General features: G+C 38.2%; 1 protein-coding gene across 7 annotated transcripts in view; it reads right to left on the bottom strand.

Moving 5' to 3' along the window:
• LOC108271803 (piezo-type mechanosensitive ion channel component 2) overlaps positions 1-18,463 on the bottom strand; it is a 136,935-nt gene that overhangs the window by 26,442 nt on the left and 92,030 nt on the right. For all 7 annotated transcript variants that reach the window (XM_053683724.1, XM_017479611.3, XM_017479601.3 and 4 more), the window contains 15 exons: positions 17,867-18,015; positions 17,401-17,631; positions 14,351-14,465; positions 13,134-13,330; positions 12,832-12,980; positions 11,712-11,885; positions 11,010-11,233; positions 7,500-7,660; positions 6,491-6,667; positions 6,228-6,350; positions 5,935-6,135; positions 5,537-5,741; positions 4,527-4,628; positions 4,266-4,431; positions 136-379 (listed from right to left, as the gene is read on the bottom strand). In XM_053683724.1, coding sequence (XP_053539699.1) covers positions 136-379; positions 4,266-4,431; positions 4,527-4,628; positions 5,537-5,741; positions 5,935-6,135; positions 6,228-6,350; positions 6,491-6,667; positions 7,500-7,660; positions 11,010-11,233; positions 11,712-11,885; positions 12,832-12,980; positions 13,134-13,330; positions 14,351-14,465; positions 17,401-17,631; positions 17,867-18,015 — 2,618 coding nt within the window. The remainder of the gene's footprint in view (positions 1-135; positions 380-4,265; positions 4,432-4,526; positions 4,629-5,536; positions 5,742-5,934; positions 6,136-6,227; positions 6,351-6,490; positions 6,668-7,499; positions 7,661-11,009; positions 11,234-11,711; positions 11,886-12,831; positions 12,981-13,133; positions 13,331-14,350; positions 14,466-17,400; positions 17,632-17,866; positions 18,016-18,463) is intronic.

Raw genomic sequence — 18,463 nt, 5'->3', positions numbered from 1 at the left:
ATATTTATGATATCTAAGAGCACTTTGTACTGGAGCATCTATAAATAAAATATCCAATTTAGGTAAAACTGGATGGTATTCAAGACTCAGCACCTCCTTCCCTGATATCTATCTGTCTGAATGTCGTTTACTCACAGAGAGGATGTTCTTCATGGTGATGACGAACACATTGTATGCGATGAGGAAATCCCAGTAACGCAGAATGGTTTTAATTGGCTTGAGTAACAGCTCTCCACCAAAGAGCAAGAAGTAGAAACAGGCTACCAGATAACCCATGCAGAATATGCTGATGCGTGTGGTCCCCGTAATGAAGATGATGGTGAGGACGAACCAGAACAGATAGCTGAACATGATCACCTTCAGCATATCAAGATATGATCTAAAAGAACAGAATGAGAGCAAAAGAGACACAGATGGTGGGTGATGCAGGTGTGACTGGGTTGGTGTGTAGGCTTCTGTGATGTAATGAGGTAATATAATGAAATTTTATTTGTAATCGACATACAGATGTTTATCTTGCTTGCTTCCTAATAAGCAAGCAAGCAAGCAAGCAAGGAAAAAAACACCAGATAAAAAAGTAATCATCCCTACACTACTACGATTTTTGTTTACTCAAGTCTATGATTATTAAGTATGCAACTTTGCCAATGGAAAAAGCTCACAATGGTAATTTGGGCGGCTGTGGCTCAGGTGGTAGAGCGGGTTGTCCACTAATTGTAGGGTTGGCGATTTGATTCCCGGCCCACATGACTCCACATGCCGAAGTGTCCTTGGGCAAGACACTGAACCCCAAGTTGCTCCCGATGGCAAGTTAGCGCCTTGCATGGCAGCTCTGCTACCATTGGTGTGTGTGTGAATGGGTGAATGAGAACCAGAGTAAAGTGCTTTGAAACCACTAAGGTTAAAAAAGCGCTATATAAGTGCAGACCAGACCATTTATTTTTTTTGTTAGTTTTAAATGATTAGCTTATTACTAGCTTGTCAATGACATGCCAAGTAATGTTCAACCACTCTGCTGTGCTGTTTCTGACTACAATTAAAAATGACATTTCATTCATATCTCTAATTATCAAGGACGTTTAGAGCTTGACTAATACACATACCTGTATGAAAATTTAATTGAAAAACGAATACTGCAGCAGCCCACTAGTGTGTCAATGATCTAGCGACTTTATTTATCGGAATGCTGTGTACAATTTAATTCCTCTTACTGACAGTACACATACATCTGTCTAGTACATGTTTATCAAACCAACACTTTCAAAGAATCATAGAATAAAACAAAACAAAACAAAACATAAAAAACAAAAAAAAAACAAAGCATGTTTTCAGAAAACCATTAATAATGTCCCTCACAATCATCACAGGTTCTTGCTCATTTGTATAACCTGGCTGTAAGCAGCACAAAAAGTGCACATTCGGCACATTTATCCGTACATTGATGAATGAGCTTGTCCAAGCAGAAATAGCTGCCACAAAACATGCCACACGATTGTGGATTTCTACTTATATGAGTGATGAGTTATGAGTAAAGTTCATATTACAAACCTTATTGGGTTACAAGACATGGTGAACATTGTCAAAGGCTGGTGAAGTCATTATGGGTTGCACTGAACATCCTGTAGTTATCTGAATTGAGGCTGGACAGAGCAGAACGCTACTGAGAACTTTTTTCCCTTCGCCATAAAAAAAAAAAAAAGACTCACTTTTGAATAGCAAAACAATGTTGATGTGATGAATGGGATTGCTGAAAAGAGTGATTTTATCTGATTTTCTCTTGAAGTCTATATAGTATATATTAACATTCAACATTTTTTTTAGCTCATGTATGAGAAATCACAATCTAAGATTATGTCTTAAGGCACAGACCCAGAAATATACGTGGGAAAATTAGAAATTCCAGGAGGATAAGTCAAGAGGAGTCTAAATTTCTGTCTCAGTACTGTTTGGTCTGACTGCAGTATTTAACAATATTGACCATAATACTTTAATGATCAAGCTTGAAAAAATAGTTGGACAGACAAGTTATTGCCTAGTTTAGATTATATACAGTAAGTCAGATCATTAAAGATCATTTGTTAGAATTGGTGTCCCACAAGGTTCTCTTTTAGGTCCCCTATTGTTCGTAAGGGATACTCCATGGCTAGGTGTTCATTACACGATTTTAATGGATGACGTGGAGGCAATGCACCACCCAGTGCAGAGTGCATTAAAACGGTTTATACCACAGCGTTGTTGAACTCTCGATTCTGATTGGCTGACAGATGTTCTGAGGTGTGCAATTATTTTTTACTAAATGCACAGCAAAAGTAGTTCCAGCCAAGTCTTGCCCGCATTACAGTTACATATCACTTCGCCAAGTTAACTGAATTAAAGGAAAAGTTAGGCTACTGTCCACCACAGCGCAAACATTTAACAACAAATAAAATGACAGAAAACTAAGATTTTCCAGAAATTAACTTAAAATGTAAAGCTGTCACTGATGTTTGCAGTGCAAAATGTGAATAAAAAGATAAAAATAATGATTAATTTTTTGTTAGTTATTTTATATGCAGGTCTTTAGGGCTAGAATTCTACCCACTCTAAATCATACACAGAGATAAAGTAGTGTGATAAGTTTACATTTATTTGAATGAATTACAGTAAATAGTTATTAGAGAGAGAGAAAGAGAGACAGGGAGATTGTGGTATATGAATGACCAGCATCTGTGCTACATCTCTACTAATAATGAAGCTGTGAGTTGAACTACTGAATGCCACAGTTGCTGTATGTTACTATAGTTACAGTTGTTTATAGGCATTAATTTAGCATCGTGATTGAAGTGACTGCAATTAACTGTGCATTCAATGGTTTGAACAGATGTCTTCCAGCCAATCAGAATCGAGTATTCTGACAGGCCATGGTATAATCTGTTTATAGCCATCCCTTTGAACATGTAATATTGTTGGCTTCCACTTCTACTCTGATAATGAATAGAAACTTCCTTCTTCTAAACTCTGACAAGACAGTAATACTGATGTAGGCTTGTAGGTCTGCCTTCAGTAAGTTTGCTGATTTTGCCCTGGAGTTTGATGGCTTTAAGGACCTTGGTGTAACTTTAGATGCTGCTTTATCATTTGATTCTCATGTAGATCATCTGTGACATATCTGAAATAAGAAATATGCTACAAGACGCCGATCCTGCATGCTTTCGTAACATCTAAACTGGACTATATTAACATGTAACAGCTGGTCGGTTGCCCTGCTGCCTCTTTAAGGAAGCATCTTTACCAGGAAAAGAAACTCAGAACACATTACTCTATGAACGGTTTAGCTCTGTGTGTATGTTGGTGATCTCCTGAAATGGTATAATCCAGTTGAAGTAGACGAACTGTCCCATGGATCGTTCACAGTTCTGCTGTTTGGTTTTGTTTTAATTTCAGAGAATATTATGAATCCTAGCTGAGTAACTGTTTTGAAATCCAGTTTTGAAACATACTTGTTTAATTTGGCCATATTTTGTTAAATAGACCTTTTGTGATTTGTAGCAATTCCCATAGATTTATAGTTGATTGATAAGTTATTCACATTGATTCTTTCACATGCTTCATCATAAATGTTTTGACCAGCTAATCTATATAATGTAAAGTATTTTGAGATGAAATGTGCTTAATAATTTAACAACTCTTCTTTTTTTCCTTCATCTTCTTCTTCTTCTGCTTCTTCTTATTGTTGTTATTGTTATTACTTTTATATTAAATAATTGCACTTAATTACTTTATCCTACTACACTATCTTTATTAATTAGCAGCATAAACTGAATCTGAGTCTCTACTAGAGACAGCACAGTAAGAAGCAATTCACCAAACTCTTGTTTTGAATACATCCATCCATCCATCTTCTATACCACTTAATCCTTTTCAGGGTCATGGGGAACCTGGAGCCTATCCCAGGGAGCATCAGGCACAAGGCAGGGTACACCCTGGACAGGGTGCCAATCCATTGCAGGGAACATTCACTTACACATTCAAAACACCCATTCATCCACTACGGACACTTTGGACATGCCAATCAGCCTACCATGCATGTTTTGAGGGGGAGGATACCGGAGTACCCGGAGGAAACCCCTGCAGCACGGGGAGAACATGCAAACTCCGCACACACAAGGACACGGGGGGAATCGAACCCCCGACCCTGGTGGTGTGAGGCGAACGTGTTATCCAATAAGCCACCGTGCACCCTGGAAAGACAGAGTACTGCCCTCGTCTGCACACTGTAGTATTACCTGCAGTGGATGAAATCAGGGACAGGGTTATGTTGACTGAAGGTGGCAGCGTCCAAGTCTCTGCAGATCTCCACATTATCTCCAGCCAGGGGACGCACGGAGGGCTCATTCTCCTCCTCAAACACATGTCTCTGCAGCGATGCACACAGCAGCAACATGAAATCATCTACAGATGAAGAGAGAGACATAGAGGGGGTTAGAATGGATCGTTGATCAGGTCTCAGAGAAAAACGTACATGTTCTCTGCATGCCAGCACTCACAGAGGAGGAAGAGAGGGTTGGGTCTGGTATGGAAGTCAGGCAGGTAGAGCCACTTGACCACGTTGGAGTCCATGCTGGATGAAGGACGTCTCCATGGATAGTCTGAACCACAGTGCAGACAGAAGCGGAATTAGCTGACTGTGCAGCATATTAGCCCATGTTTTCTGTTCTCACTCAGTTGCTATTTTTTGGTCAGAAATAAAAACGCATGAATGGACATTGCTAAAACGGTGCAACAAGGTGCTGTGAAATCCCAAACCCACTTTACCACCTACTGCTTAGAGCACTCGCTTAGAGCAGTCACAACACCAAAACAGTACTTTCCTGACTTTAAGCGAAATATTAAAAATCCTGTCCTGTTTCTTACCACTTGTCTTTGTGGATGTACTTTATCTGCTCATACAAATCTTACTTCCGCTATTTATTAACTGAATTATTAGTATAATTTAGTATTATCCAATTGTGAATGGTAAATGTGAATCAGACAGTTGGAACAGAATATACACTGGATATCATCTGGAATATACTCCAAATATCATATGATGGTATTATATGTATAAGTCTTGCCACCTCACAGCTCCTGGGTGCCTGGTTTGATCCTGAGCTCAATTTATGATCTGTGTGGAGTTTCACATGTTCTTGCCATGTTCTTGTGGGTTCACTCCAAGTTCTCTAGCTTCCTGCAATGCTAAATTGCCCAGATGTATGAATAAGTCTGTAAATGTGTGTGCATGAGGTCCTGGTATGGACTGGAGTCTCATCCATGGTGTATTCCCAACTTGCACCTAGTTATCCAGTTACTGAAGATGAATGAGTGGATACACTATGCATCCCATGCAATGTACCCTTCAGTACAGTATGTTGTCAATGTTGAAATTCAGCAGCCATTATATACTGTAGCTGGACAGTTAAAATAACACTTAACGAATTTCTTATCATTGATTTAAAGACATTAATAAACCTAAGCTATTACTAAGTGCTATTAGTAGGGCCAGATGTTGCTCTCTGACCTGAGCAAGCTGCTGGTGGGATGCCAATGCATATCAGGTACTGGTAGGTAAGCATGCAGCCCAGGAAGCAGCAGTATTTTGGCCAGACCCCAGCGATGGCCTTCCTTCTGCGCTGGTACAGCACTGCAACCAACCCGAACGCATGCAGCATTGCGCAAAAATCCATCCGCTGACCAATGACGTTCACTGCTAACAGGAAGCAGGTCTAGAAGAAGGAGGATTCTTATTTAGGCGACAAATGCAGAAAAGTTCTCTAACAGAACGTCATAATACTATGACAATATTCCTACTATCAAATACGCCTGGAAAAAGAAAAAAACAGGAAGCTTATTTTCCATGTGAAACAAAGTAATACAGAATAACTCCCACACTCAAATAATGATGCAGATATGTAATACCTCTAGGCCGAATTTGTAGAAGAAGTAGTTGATAAAGTACTTGGCACAATTAATGATGCCATCATCCAGGTGTTGGCGTGTAATGTTGTGGAAGATTGTTCTGGTGACAGGAACAGTCAGGTTGTTTTTCATACGGTAAAAATCTTGGTGCCGGTAGACAGTTACCTCAAAAGCCAGCAGGGCCAACATCAACAAGTTATTCTGTTCAGAAAGACACACGTAAAAGTCAAACATATTAAAGAAAATAAAACAGCATACATAGTGGGCTATTTGTGGTTTTACACTAAGCCTACCCTTAAATTCTCCAGTAATGGAGAGAACTTCTTGAGACCGACCCAGGTGGCAGGGTCCACTGGGCTGCTGTAGAGAAGAGACCTGGCCATGTCCAACCTCTGAACATCTGTATAGTTATCCGGCTGAGACCAAAAGAGAGAGGATGAATAAATGGAGGAGGAGGCATGTCTTCATTCTGTGGTGCTATAGTAGGGGTGTGTGTGTGTGTGTGTGTGTGTGTGTGTGTGTGTGTGTGTGTGTGCGCGTGTGATTTGTATCTCACCATGGAGCAGTTTTTGGAGTATGTGGCAGGCTGGATGGAGGTGAGCTGGTAGAGCATTTTGCAGACAATAATGACGCAGGTCCACACGGTGCACACACTGGAGGCCAGAGGGCGAAACTGGCTGAAGGGCAGAGCGAAAGCCCAACTCACCAAGAAAACATAATTAAACAGGGACACCTGGCAACACAATACCAAGCTCATTACACACTTACGTACAACTTTCTTCTATCATAAACAGTATGAATTAGTCATTTATACAGTTATTTACAGGGTGTCCCAAAAGTGCCCATACATATGGGAAATTAACACTTTTTAGCAAAATGTCTTCCAAAATTTTTCATACTTAGTTTACATTATATATAGGTTGCATTTGTTGTAAATAATAAATACAAAATTAAGCATATTTAGACACTCTGTAAAAATGGACATATTTTATTTATGCCACAGTGCTGTTGAACTCTCCCTTTTTAAAGAAAACTAACAACATATAATCATTGACACGGTGAAACTCCTTTTGAAGAGACATTTCTTTAACATTTTTTGAAGGAGTCTGCAGTCTCAGTGCTTTGTAATTCTCAGAGGTAAAACTGTAACTTTTAGTTTTCCAACAAGGGAATGTCTTCAAGAGGCAGCATCATCGTGATTCAAACTCACAAACACAGGGCAAAACCATACCAACCAAAAAACTCCACCACAATTTTATGTTAGTATCTAAGCTTTGGCATCAATATGGATCATGAGTCCCAGAAAGAAAACAATTATCTCCCAGTCTATACCTACACAGAATACAAACACTGTGATAACTTCTCGTCAGGTCTACAAATAACCCAAATGGAATTTATCCAGATCAAGTATGTATGGAGCGACACAAGATCAGTAGCATTGTTCAGGTTCAAATAGAGAGTATTAGGACACTAGCAGCTAGTATTAGACCAATGAGCTGCATGTAAGCCAAGGTAAGAGTCAGTTCTGCTTGAATCATTCTCTTTATAGCCTCCAGTGAGCTCACCTCTTTGACAGAAACCCAGATGATGTAAGACGACACAATCTTGATAACGTGAAGTTCCAGAAGCCACCAGATGAAGAGCTGCAGCTGATGGACATACTGCAGGAACTTGAGGAACAGCACGGTCAGCCGGTCCATCACCAGGTGCCACTTATTCCTCAGGTCTGCATGTGTGGAACAATATTCCAAGAGCTTTGAGTGACTTAATCCAAAGCGCAATTACAATGTGATACAGATAATAACAGACCAGCGGGGATATTTAAAGGTGAGAAAACCCAAGAACATATCCTCTAAATAGAATAGCAACAACACTTGGTGGGCCTCTGTGTCCTGAGAACAATCTGTATTTCAGCCACTCTAACAGAGACATATTGCTGTAGACCCATAAGTGGTGTTGCAGTCATGTTTTCAGGGCATGAGGTGAACAGCTGGTGTAAAACAAAACATTTACTCTAGTTTCTTGACAACAAAGAGGAAAAGCTGTAAATTCCTGAGAGCACCATGCAACATCCTCAAACACTGATGAATCAACACAGCATTTTTAGACACATTATGTCACGTCATGATTAATGAAGAAACAAAAAAAGTTTATAAACTTCATGTAAGCAGATGAGAAACTATGACGTCGCCAAACCTTTTTGAGCAGCTCTGGTGTAGATGTATGTGTATTTCAAAGCAGCTGCTTTGTGTTAAGTAAAGTGTTGCTGGAAACTTCGGTAAACTGGGAACAAGACGAACTCAGTTCAGGCCTTACCTGGCTAATAATTTTAAGAAAGAAAAAAGATTACGTTCTTTTCCCATTTTAAATATGTTTTCTGAGAAATATTTTTGGTGGTACAAACACTAACATTAAGGAAGCACAAACACATACTCTTGGAGAAAAGGTTCAATCTAGAAGCCGCTTTGGATTGTCAGTCTGGGGGAAGCCTTACATCTGGGGTCACCAACTGGTGGAACACATTCTGAATGGTCTGAATGTGGACCAAGTAATGTATCAAGGGAACTGAAAAAATACTGTAGCAGAGCATTCACTGTATGAAAATCTGGCAGAAGTTCAGCAACTCCAGATTTCTGAACACAAATCATCACAGCTTCTGCTGTTTGCGTTTATTATTTAGCTGAAGGAAGCTAATTGGCTCATACATGAGATCCTGGGTAGAAAATTTGTAAATTTGCAACCATTTACCCTGTCTGGTCTGATTGAAGTGACGACACGGCTTGTTTAAAAATGTTAACATCAATTCATCTAATTTTTTCAGTCTGTGGAGCTAGTCAAAAGCACCAGTGTGAAAAAAGCATAACTTCAAAGAGGCTTATTTATAAGCCATAAAGTAAGTGGTCATATGATGATTTTAAAAGTGCATTATTTTGTTTATTGGGTGGAATCGAATAGGTTTAATGTTTTAATGAATATTAATATGCTTTAATCTTAAAAAAAACTCAAATTATTTTCACACACTGTACATTATTGCAGTACCTCTATTCCCATGCTGCCTGAAACACTCTGACTCAATTCCGCTTTCTCCAAAGTCCCTCCTACCAAAAAAGCCCAGAGTGTTCTGATTGGCCAGCTGACCCATTGCGTTGTGATTGGCCAAATACCTCAAGTATGTGTCGAATATGTAACACCCCTTACCATAATTGCAAGGCTTCTAAAGCAATTATAAAGACAGTTAATAATGTCATCGGGTTTACCGTTTCAGTTCGAGTCAGATTCTGAAAATGCGGATGATCGAGCGGATCGATCGGAACCAATTTTGCGAGCACGATTTGAGCTGAACGTTTCACAGTGGTAAGCTTTTATTTTGTAACTCTCTTACCTTTCAGATACGATGTTATAATGGTTTAATTTGTCTTCTTCACTGTAACAACTTTATGTCCTGAAGTGACAACATAAAGTACAGTTTAAAAAAATTAAATGAATTTAAAATGTAAAAATTCTGGTGGCATTATGCTGATATTTCAAATAGTGACATAGACGTTTGTGGAAATAATATCTGGATTTCGCTTGAGGCGTTTTAGGCAGGTCTGGAGCAGTGTTCTCTGTTAGATAGAATACATCCCTTTGTTGGAAACTATGAGCTTTGTAACTTTTCAGCTCTTTCACATGCACAAACAGATAAACTCTTAAAAACTGAATGTAGACAAAGGAGCATAAGAGTGTTTTCTTTCTCTGCTCTGTCTGCAAGTGTGTTTACTTATCAAACACGTCTAGACACTTTTACGCCTGTCTGTTTACTTGTCTGGTCCTGTCCTGTGCTGCTCGTGTCTGCAATAAAAGCCTCTCCTAGTGATTTGTTGTAGCACAAGGACTTGAACTAATTTGGCATTATTTTCGATTACTGGATATACTGTATATATTTATGATAAAGTTAATGTAATACTAATTCGCTTTACATTAAGGTTCCCTTAAGTAAAAATATTTACTGTATTAATTATTAACAAAACATCAAATTCAGCGTTAACAAACCATTAAAGTAATGTTAACTAATTAAGTAAACACATGTATTCATTGACATGTTTAAATGTTAGTGAATTCACTAATATTTTTTCAAGCCTAAAATTGAATAAATAACTCCACTTCAAATAGCCAACAACTGACTTAATTTACTGAACTTTGTTCTCCAAGTGTAAATATTTTAAGTTGCTTCAGACTCAGGTCTGAATTTTGAACATTGGTGTTGATTATTTCTTATTTGGATTATTACTTAAAGAAATACAAGTGTTAATGACTTATTATATGTATTTTGCATTAACGTTTCATTAATGTGGGCGGCAGTATATCAGGTAGTAGAGCGAGTTGTCCACTAATCGTAGGGTTGGCGGTTCGATTCCCGGCCCACATGACTCCACATGCTGAAGTGTCCTTGGGCAAGACACTGAACCCCAAGTTGCTACCGGTAAAAGTTAGCGCCTTGCATGGCAGCTCTGCTACCACTGGTGTGTGTGTGTGAACGGGTGAATGAGACACGCTTTGGATAAATGCGCTATATAAGTGCGCCATTTTAATATGTTGAAGTTCATTTCATGTTTGAGTTTCAGTGTGTTCACGTTAACTAATAATATTAATGCCAGCTAATGTTACAGTTATGTTACCATTATTTCATACAGTTAAAAATAATCAGCATACAGAACCACCGCTCATGTGTGTGGAATTTGACTGGAAGGAATGGAGTGAGAGTGAGTGGAAGTCAAACTAACTACTGTACTGTAGATGTATTGAGTGTAGTTGAGAACTCAGATTTTCTGGCCTTCTGATGAACTATTCCCTCTAACATTTCAGTCAGTAGACAATAAATTTCTAACGCTACTGAATATGATATGTACATGATTCTGCTTTATTGACTGATGACTGACCATAATTCTTCAGTTAAACCCCAATACTGTTGCATATACACACCGGGCTCTAAACCACAAGATCCACTGTCATATTCTGGTCAAATATATACAAGAGTAATACTCATATACAAATGTTAAGGTAATAATTAATGGACTGTGTAGTGTAAAAGTTACCGTCTCCCTGATCTGGCTCTGGTTCTGATAATATGTGGCAGGAGAAACTTTGCGTCTTGCAGAACACATCGCATATCTCTTCATCTTCCTCTTCTTTTACCTTAATGTCAACCTCATCCTCGTTAAGATCCACTTTCTCCTCAATTTCTTCATCTTTTACAGAGGAGTTAAACTCGGGTTTTATCATAGATAAATCTGCCAAACTGCCATCAAGATGCACAAGTCTGAAATAGACATGATAAATTCAGTTCAATTTGAACAAAACAACAACAACAACAGCAGCAACAACAATGCACATAAAAAGACAATAGGCAAAACATCTTTACATAAATCTGGATGTAGATCTCTAATGAGCAAGCCAGAGGTCAATTTAGCAACAACAATTCAGAACAAGGAATAATCTTTTGTATGACATTCATTTTTGTTATTTCTGTAATCACATTAAATTGAACCAACACCCATAAAAAAAAAAAAAACACAAAATATATCACAAAAATATTAAATAGGCTATATATTACTGGAATGCCCTAATGCTGCCTGTTGGGAAAGTTATTGCTACAGTTATCAATGCAATCCTGTAAGACCTTCACTCATTTCTTGACTCAAGAAAGGATTCTAACACACAATTCCTGAGCAACCCTGTACATATAGACGGTGACACTTTTAGGATCAGTTTTCAGTTTGTTCTCTAGCCGGGCTCACCTGGAGATGGTGCTTTTCTGCTTGTCTGCGACTGCCTTGATGTCAGTGAGCTGCAAGAAGCGTTCATGGAAGTAATGCAGATGGAGGATACACACCAGCAAGAAGGAGGTGGGGATGAAGATTCGTGTGAACAGAGCTGGAACAGAGAACCTCTCCAAGCCCAGATCTTCCAGTCTACACACATTCACACATATCCCAGTGAGAGCATATACACAAGTGTCGGACCCTTAATTGTAAAGTCTTAAAATTACATTAAAATAAAGTCGATCTTGTATTTGTAAAAACGATACAAATGATACAACGATAATATTATGCCTGGTGTTTGGTAAACCTTGTCAAATGCTGTGAGTGACTTTTACTTCTGGTTATGAGAGATCGTAGGTACTGTATGTTTCCATCCATGTATTTTTATGTGAATTTTGGGATATCTCATAAAAAAAAAAAAAGCTGGATAGAAACACCAGATGCGAATAAAATCACCAAAATGTGCATCAAAAACGTATGCGCTCAACTGAGATGGATCGTTTTTTATTTGCTAAAAAGACATATGCATAAACTAAGAGGAAAACACACTTACCGAATAAATTCCTCGATGCACATCAAAAAAATAAATAAATAAAATAATCGTGTGAAAAGTAAAATGCACCAGTTTCCCCCAGAAGTGAAAATTTTGTTCTCTTGAACACATGGGACGGAAACGGTGCTTTATTCACAAATAGTTTAATCGAAATTCCAATTTTTTTGCAACTTGGATGGAAGCATAGCTAATGATGTGGATGAGGATTTACAAATCTTTAAAACATTTTTTTTTAATGTAGAAATAGATGGGGTGTCTTTCAGCAGTACTTAAATAAAATGCGAGTTTCTCCCTTTTCATTTTTGGGGTATCTATATTTTACACTGCTAGAATGTTACTTGTGATTGTGATATGTGCAAAATAAATGCCAATTTCAGTTCAGAAAAGCTTACCGTTTTCAGAACAACATACATAAATAATGAAGAAAAAAAAAAAACACCACGTGAAGGGATTCCCGGGCCACCACACAGTACATACCTCTATCTAGAGCCCAAACGTGTGCATGCACATGTTTATATCCTCCTCCCATACATTTACACTTACTTCTCTTTGCTCAAGCCAGTCATGTTGGACCAGACATGTAAAGACGACTCAAACTGAAATGTGTAGATGAGGATGAGCACAAGCATGGTGTACACCACCACTGACATCCAGAAGTACTTCAGCATCCATCTCCACCTCTCATAGTTCAGCTGTAGAAAAAAGTACAGAATGGCACTTTTTTAAGGAAGAGTCATTAAAAGTACTAAAACTAAGTACTAACAACAAAAGTACTAAAACTATGCAACTGCTGCAGTAATCTTAATAATGGGGAACTATTCATTAGACAGATACTACTGACACACCTGATAGAGTGCTACACAGAAGAGGAACATCATCATGTAGATGATCTTGTACATGACGATGCGTCCCTCGAAGCTTACGAAAAAGAACATTCCTCCACAGATATAGATCCAGTACTTATTCAACATGGCCATGAATGTACTGCCCAACACGTCCATCATCTCTCTCTGTCCCCCGACATCTCCATCCATGTATTTCTCTGTAATAAGCGTGCACACACTAACACATTACCAAATGGCACAATACCACCTTCTCTTTTCCAATATCAATACTGAAACCTTGAGCCAATCAGCCCATATTGATAGCCATATAATATTTTTTTCTTTAAAAAGTACTGAGCTTAATTTTTTTTTTTTAACTAAAGCATTTCAATTAAAAAATACATACTGATGCTAAAAGCATGGCTTTATTCAGTTAAACTCTTTCACAATAAAACACTTCCACTGCAACTATAAATATGATGTATAAATATAATCAAATACACTTAAGTCTCCATCCATCCATCCATCCATTTTCCATAGCGCGTATCCTACACAGGGTAGCTGGAAGCCTGGAACCTATCCCAGGGGACTCAGGGCACAAGGTGTGGGGTACTCTGGATGGGGTGCCAACCCATCGCAGCGAACAATCACAAACACACATACACTATGGACAATCTGAAAATGCGAATCAGGTCACAACACATGTCTTTGGACTGGGGCAGGAAACCCCAGAAGCACAGAGAGAACATTCAAACTCTGCACACACAGAGCGGAGCCGGGATTCGAACCTTCAACCCTGGAGGTGCGAGGCAAACACTCTCATGTCAATTTTTGTGGAAATATCTCACACTAAAGGACACATTTCTTAAATACTTACATACACTAAAACATGTAAACATTTCTAATTCCAAAAAGAAAAAAAAGAATTTTAGAAATGTGTCCTTTACTGTGAGGTATTTCTACAACAACTGACATGAGAGCACATTTGCATTCCTGAATAGCTCACTTGTTGCTGTTGTCGTTAACATTAAGCCATATAACTACTGCTGTTATCACTCTGATATGCGATCCACCATTTTTTGCTAATATTGACCTGACACCAGTCGTGGATATCATGACAGATGTATGGTTGGTCAACAAGCAGAAGGATAAATATACACGTGTCACTGGAAGTAAAATAAGTTGCTTGGGGAGCTGAATTTGGAAAAGTAATTTTGATCGAGAGGAAAAGGTCTCACCTTGTGAGCTGTCCTCCACCTTGATATCAGACAGCTGTGTCTCGTCTCTCTGTTTCTCTCTCCTTTCTGTCAAAGCCTGTCTTAGCAGTAGCCAGAAACTCAGAAGACACAGGATCTATACACACACAAAGAAATACTGTTTTAATTGACACGGGTGTCAATTGTTTTAAACATTTTTTATGATCATTAACAGTATTTATGATAATGTATTGGGGTCAGACCAATACTGTCCAGAGACACAGTGAAATCAGTGAAATCAGTGAAAATGTGAAATATTTTACACATGGTGTCCTTTTATACAATGTCAAGTATGATTAGTATGATCAGGATGTGAGCTATAAAACAACTCAGAGGAACACTAAAATAAGCTTGTGTTATGATACCGTTCTGGATCCATACAAATCTTTACCAATGGCTCTATTTGCAGGATCTTACCATAACAGGATGTTCTTAGTTCCTGTGTTGGTTGGATGCAGGACAGTATGGCCCTTCTGTAAGGGTGCTTATATTGTACAGAATGGCAGGATTTTTTTTTATTATAGTGTGTGTGATGATTTGAATGAACTGGCAGACTTAGTTTTTTCATAAGTTTCACTCTCATATCCTTCAAAAAGAAGTAAAAATTTGTTTCATAAACCAAAAGAATTGGGCAGTAGGGGCAACAGGAAAAAGTTTAATCATTATACTTTTAGTCATACTTTGTGCTACCTCCCTTTGCCAAGATAACAGCTCTGAGTCTTCTCCTATAATGCCTAATGAGGTTGGAGAATACATGCCAAGGGAACTGAGACCATTCCTCCATACAGAATCTCTTCAAACACTGGTGGACTCTCCTCTTCAGTTCATGGGTTTCAAGTCAGGGGGCTGGGATGGACATGGCAGGACATTGATTTTGTGGTCAGTAAACCATTTTAATGTTAATTTTGATGTATGTTTTGGATCATTGTCCTGCTGGAAGATCCAACCACGGCCCATTTTAAGCTTTCTGACAGAGGCAGTCAGGTTTTCATTTAATATCTGTTCATATTTGATAGAGTCCATGATGCTATGTATCCTAACAAAATGTCCAGGTCCTCTGGCAAAAAAACAGTCCCAAAACATTAAAGAGCCACAACCATATTTAACCATGGGCATGAGGTACTTTTCCATATGGCTACCTCTCTGTGTGCGCTAAAACCATCTCTGGGGTTTATTGCCAAAAAGCTCTATTTTGGTTTCATCTGACCATAGAACCCGATCCCATTTGAAGTTCCAGTAGTGTCAGGCAAACTGAAGATGCTTGATTTTTTTTTGTATGAGAGTAGAGGCTTTTTTTCTTGAAACTCTTCCAAAGACATTGTGGTGATGTAGGTGACTTCGGATTGTAGTTTTGGAGACTTTCTGACCCCAAGACGCAACTAACTTCTGCAATTCTCCAGCTGTGATCCTTGGAGATTTTTTGGCCACTTGAACCATTCTCTTCACAGTGGGTTGAGACAATATAGACACGCGTCCAATTCCAGGTTGATCATAACATTTCCAGTTGACTGGAACGTCTTAATTATTGCCCTGATGGTGCAAAATGGGCATTTTCAATGCTTGTGCTATTTTCTTATAGTCACTTCACATTTTGTGAAGCTCAACAACCTTTTGTCGCACATCACAGCTATATTCCTTGGTCTTTCCCATTATTGTTAATGACTAAGGGAATATGGCCTATGTGTTACCTTGTATTTATACCCCTGTGAAACAAAAAGTCATGGGTGAACAATTTCCTGTTCCTAGTCACACAGGTTTACTGAAAAAAAGTAAAACATCACTGGGAATATACTTCAAATATAATTTTCTCATATGATTAGATAGGAGTGCCAATAATTGTTCCACACCTATATTTAACAAATATTTTTTTTTATAAACCAGTGCCGTGTCTGCAATTGTTTGATATCCCTGAGAGCAGAGTATTTTTTGAATTTTTAGAACAAAAGGTTAAACAATAAAGACAATTTTCACAGCCAATATTAGTGGAGGGCACTGTACCTGCTTACTGAATAAACGGATTGAATATTTATTTATTTTTCTTTTTTGGATTAGACTGCAAGCACTGCTGGGTATCATTCCTTACTGGCTGTCTTGTCTATGGGTGTTTGTTTTTACAGTGTTCATAATTACCCAATGGAATAAATAAAGTTGTATTAATTAAAACATATATATATATATATATATATATATATATATATATATATATATATATATATATATATATATTACTATTAATTTAAGTTATAAAGTTTTGACATCAGTGTCTTAATACTTTCATTAACACACTTTCATTCATCTTGAGTAACCAATTTATCCTGTTTAGGGTGAATCCAGAGACTAGGAACATGGACAACAGTTTGACCGAAAATTAATTTTTTACACAATTTCCTCTTGAGACTTAAAACTAGAGACTGAGGTGCTGTCTGAATTTGGCTTTTCTTTGCATTGAAGAAAACTTTTATGCAAACATCATGTTTAAATCACATACGTGCTTCAAAACATCACTGAGTTGTGTGGTTTCAGACACTGTGTGACACACTGTTATCTATAAAATTGTGCAAAAGGACATTGCAGAGCTGTCCTCATCAGGGTGCTTGGTATCACTACATGCAAGCATCAGATTCTGGGTGGAGGTGTGGCCTAAAGTCTGAGGGCAGAATTGCACTTTAAAAATAATCTGAATGAAAAAATAGTTTCTATTTAATTTGTACAGTTTTCTCAATAAAGAAATATTCTGCTAATTTACAAAACTCTTGATGTACTAATAGTAGTTTAAGGCAAGTGTTTGACACACAATGCATAATTGGTAGCCTATTTAAATTGGTAGCCTCCTAACTCCAGTACAAGGTTTAAGACGCAAACTTTAGACGCAAACCTCAAACAAAAGGTCTAATACACTACATTTGGTGTAATGGGAAAATTGTCTGAATTTCTACATTTTTACTCGATATATTCTGTTAATCCATTCATAGTAACTGGATTCAGACACAGAGAAATAAACACACACCCACTCTAAATTTGACGCTTCCTACCTTGGAGCCCAGTTCCCGAAAGGGCACCTCCTTCTTGAGGAAGAGGCCTGGCACAGGCTGCAGTGTCTGGAAGCTCCAGATGTACTGCAGCACAATGAGCAGGTCCCCATAAAACACCATAAAGGGAGACGTGATCATGGCGTACTTTCTCCTGTCCCTCACCATCCACAAGGTGCATGACCAGATGAGGAAGACGAAGGTCAGCCAGCTCACATACGTGATACTCCATGCCTAATATGAAGAGAAGCACAAATGGCTTAAATAGACTTTAGGCTGCAGGAACTGGAGGTTGTTTTAAGTTTAAACATAATTCTGTCCTGGAATCTGGCTTATTTTTAAATGTGCCTGTGTGCTTGCAAGTTATCAAAAACAAAAAGGGCAAAACCATAATGATGTTAATGAGGCTTAATTAAACTTGGCTTCACCTCAAGCTAAAAGCCAAACACTGCAGTTCGTATGGACTCACCATCATGGCGATGAGGGCACAGATGTAGCTCTGCTTCATAACAAAGCGAAAGATCTTGACCACTGCGTTCACTCGGATGGTCGTCTCAGGCAAACCTGGGACTCCTGAGAGCACAGGGCTGATCTCATACACACTGGTGTCCATTCTCTCTGAAATCACAATACAACAACAATTTACAACAATACTTTGACTGTTAGTGTCACACAGATTATTTGCATATTAAAGGTGGGGGATATGATAAAAATATTATGGGATACCTGGAAGAAAGTGCAATAAAAGATAAAATCCATTTTCCAACCAAACATTTACTTGTTATAGTGAATAGCAATACAGTTGTGAAAACACAAAAGAACAATTTCCACAATACTCACAAATATTAATGTCAACTTAAAACACCAGTGTTGTTGAATTGTCAAGTCTGATTGGTCAGAAGGTGTTGATTACTTTTCTCTAACAGCAGCTCTGACAGAAGTAACGGCTACAAGGTTTATATTAATGCACTCATTCTAACAGGTTATCCTTTCTATAGGAAAAACTTCCACAGAAACTTTTAAGGCAAACACTCCACATATTCTAGGCCTAATGATAAAGGAATAA

This window comes from Ictalurus punctatus, chromosome 1, assembly GCF_001660625.3.
Source record: "Ictalurus punctatus breed USDA103 chromosome 1, Coco_2.0, whole genome shotgun sequence".
NCBI classification, from domain to species: domain Eukaryota; kingdom Metazoa; phylum Chordata; class Actinopteri; order Siluriformes; family Ictaluridae; genus Ictalurus; species Ictalurus punctatus.
This window is presented reverse-complemented; position numbering and strand designations above follow the sequence as displayed.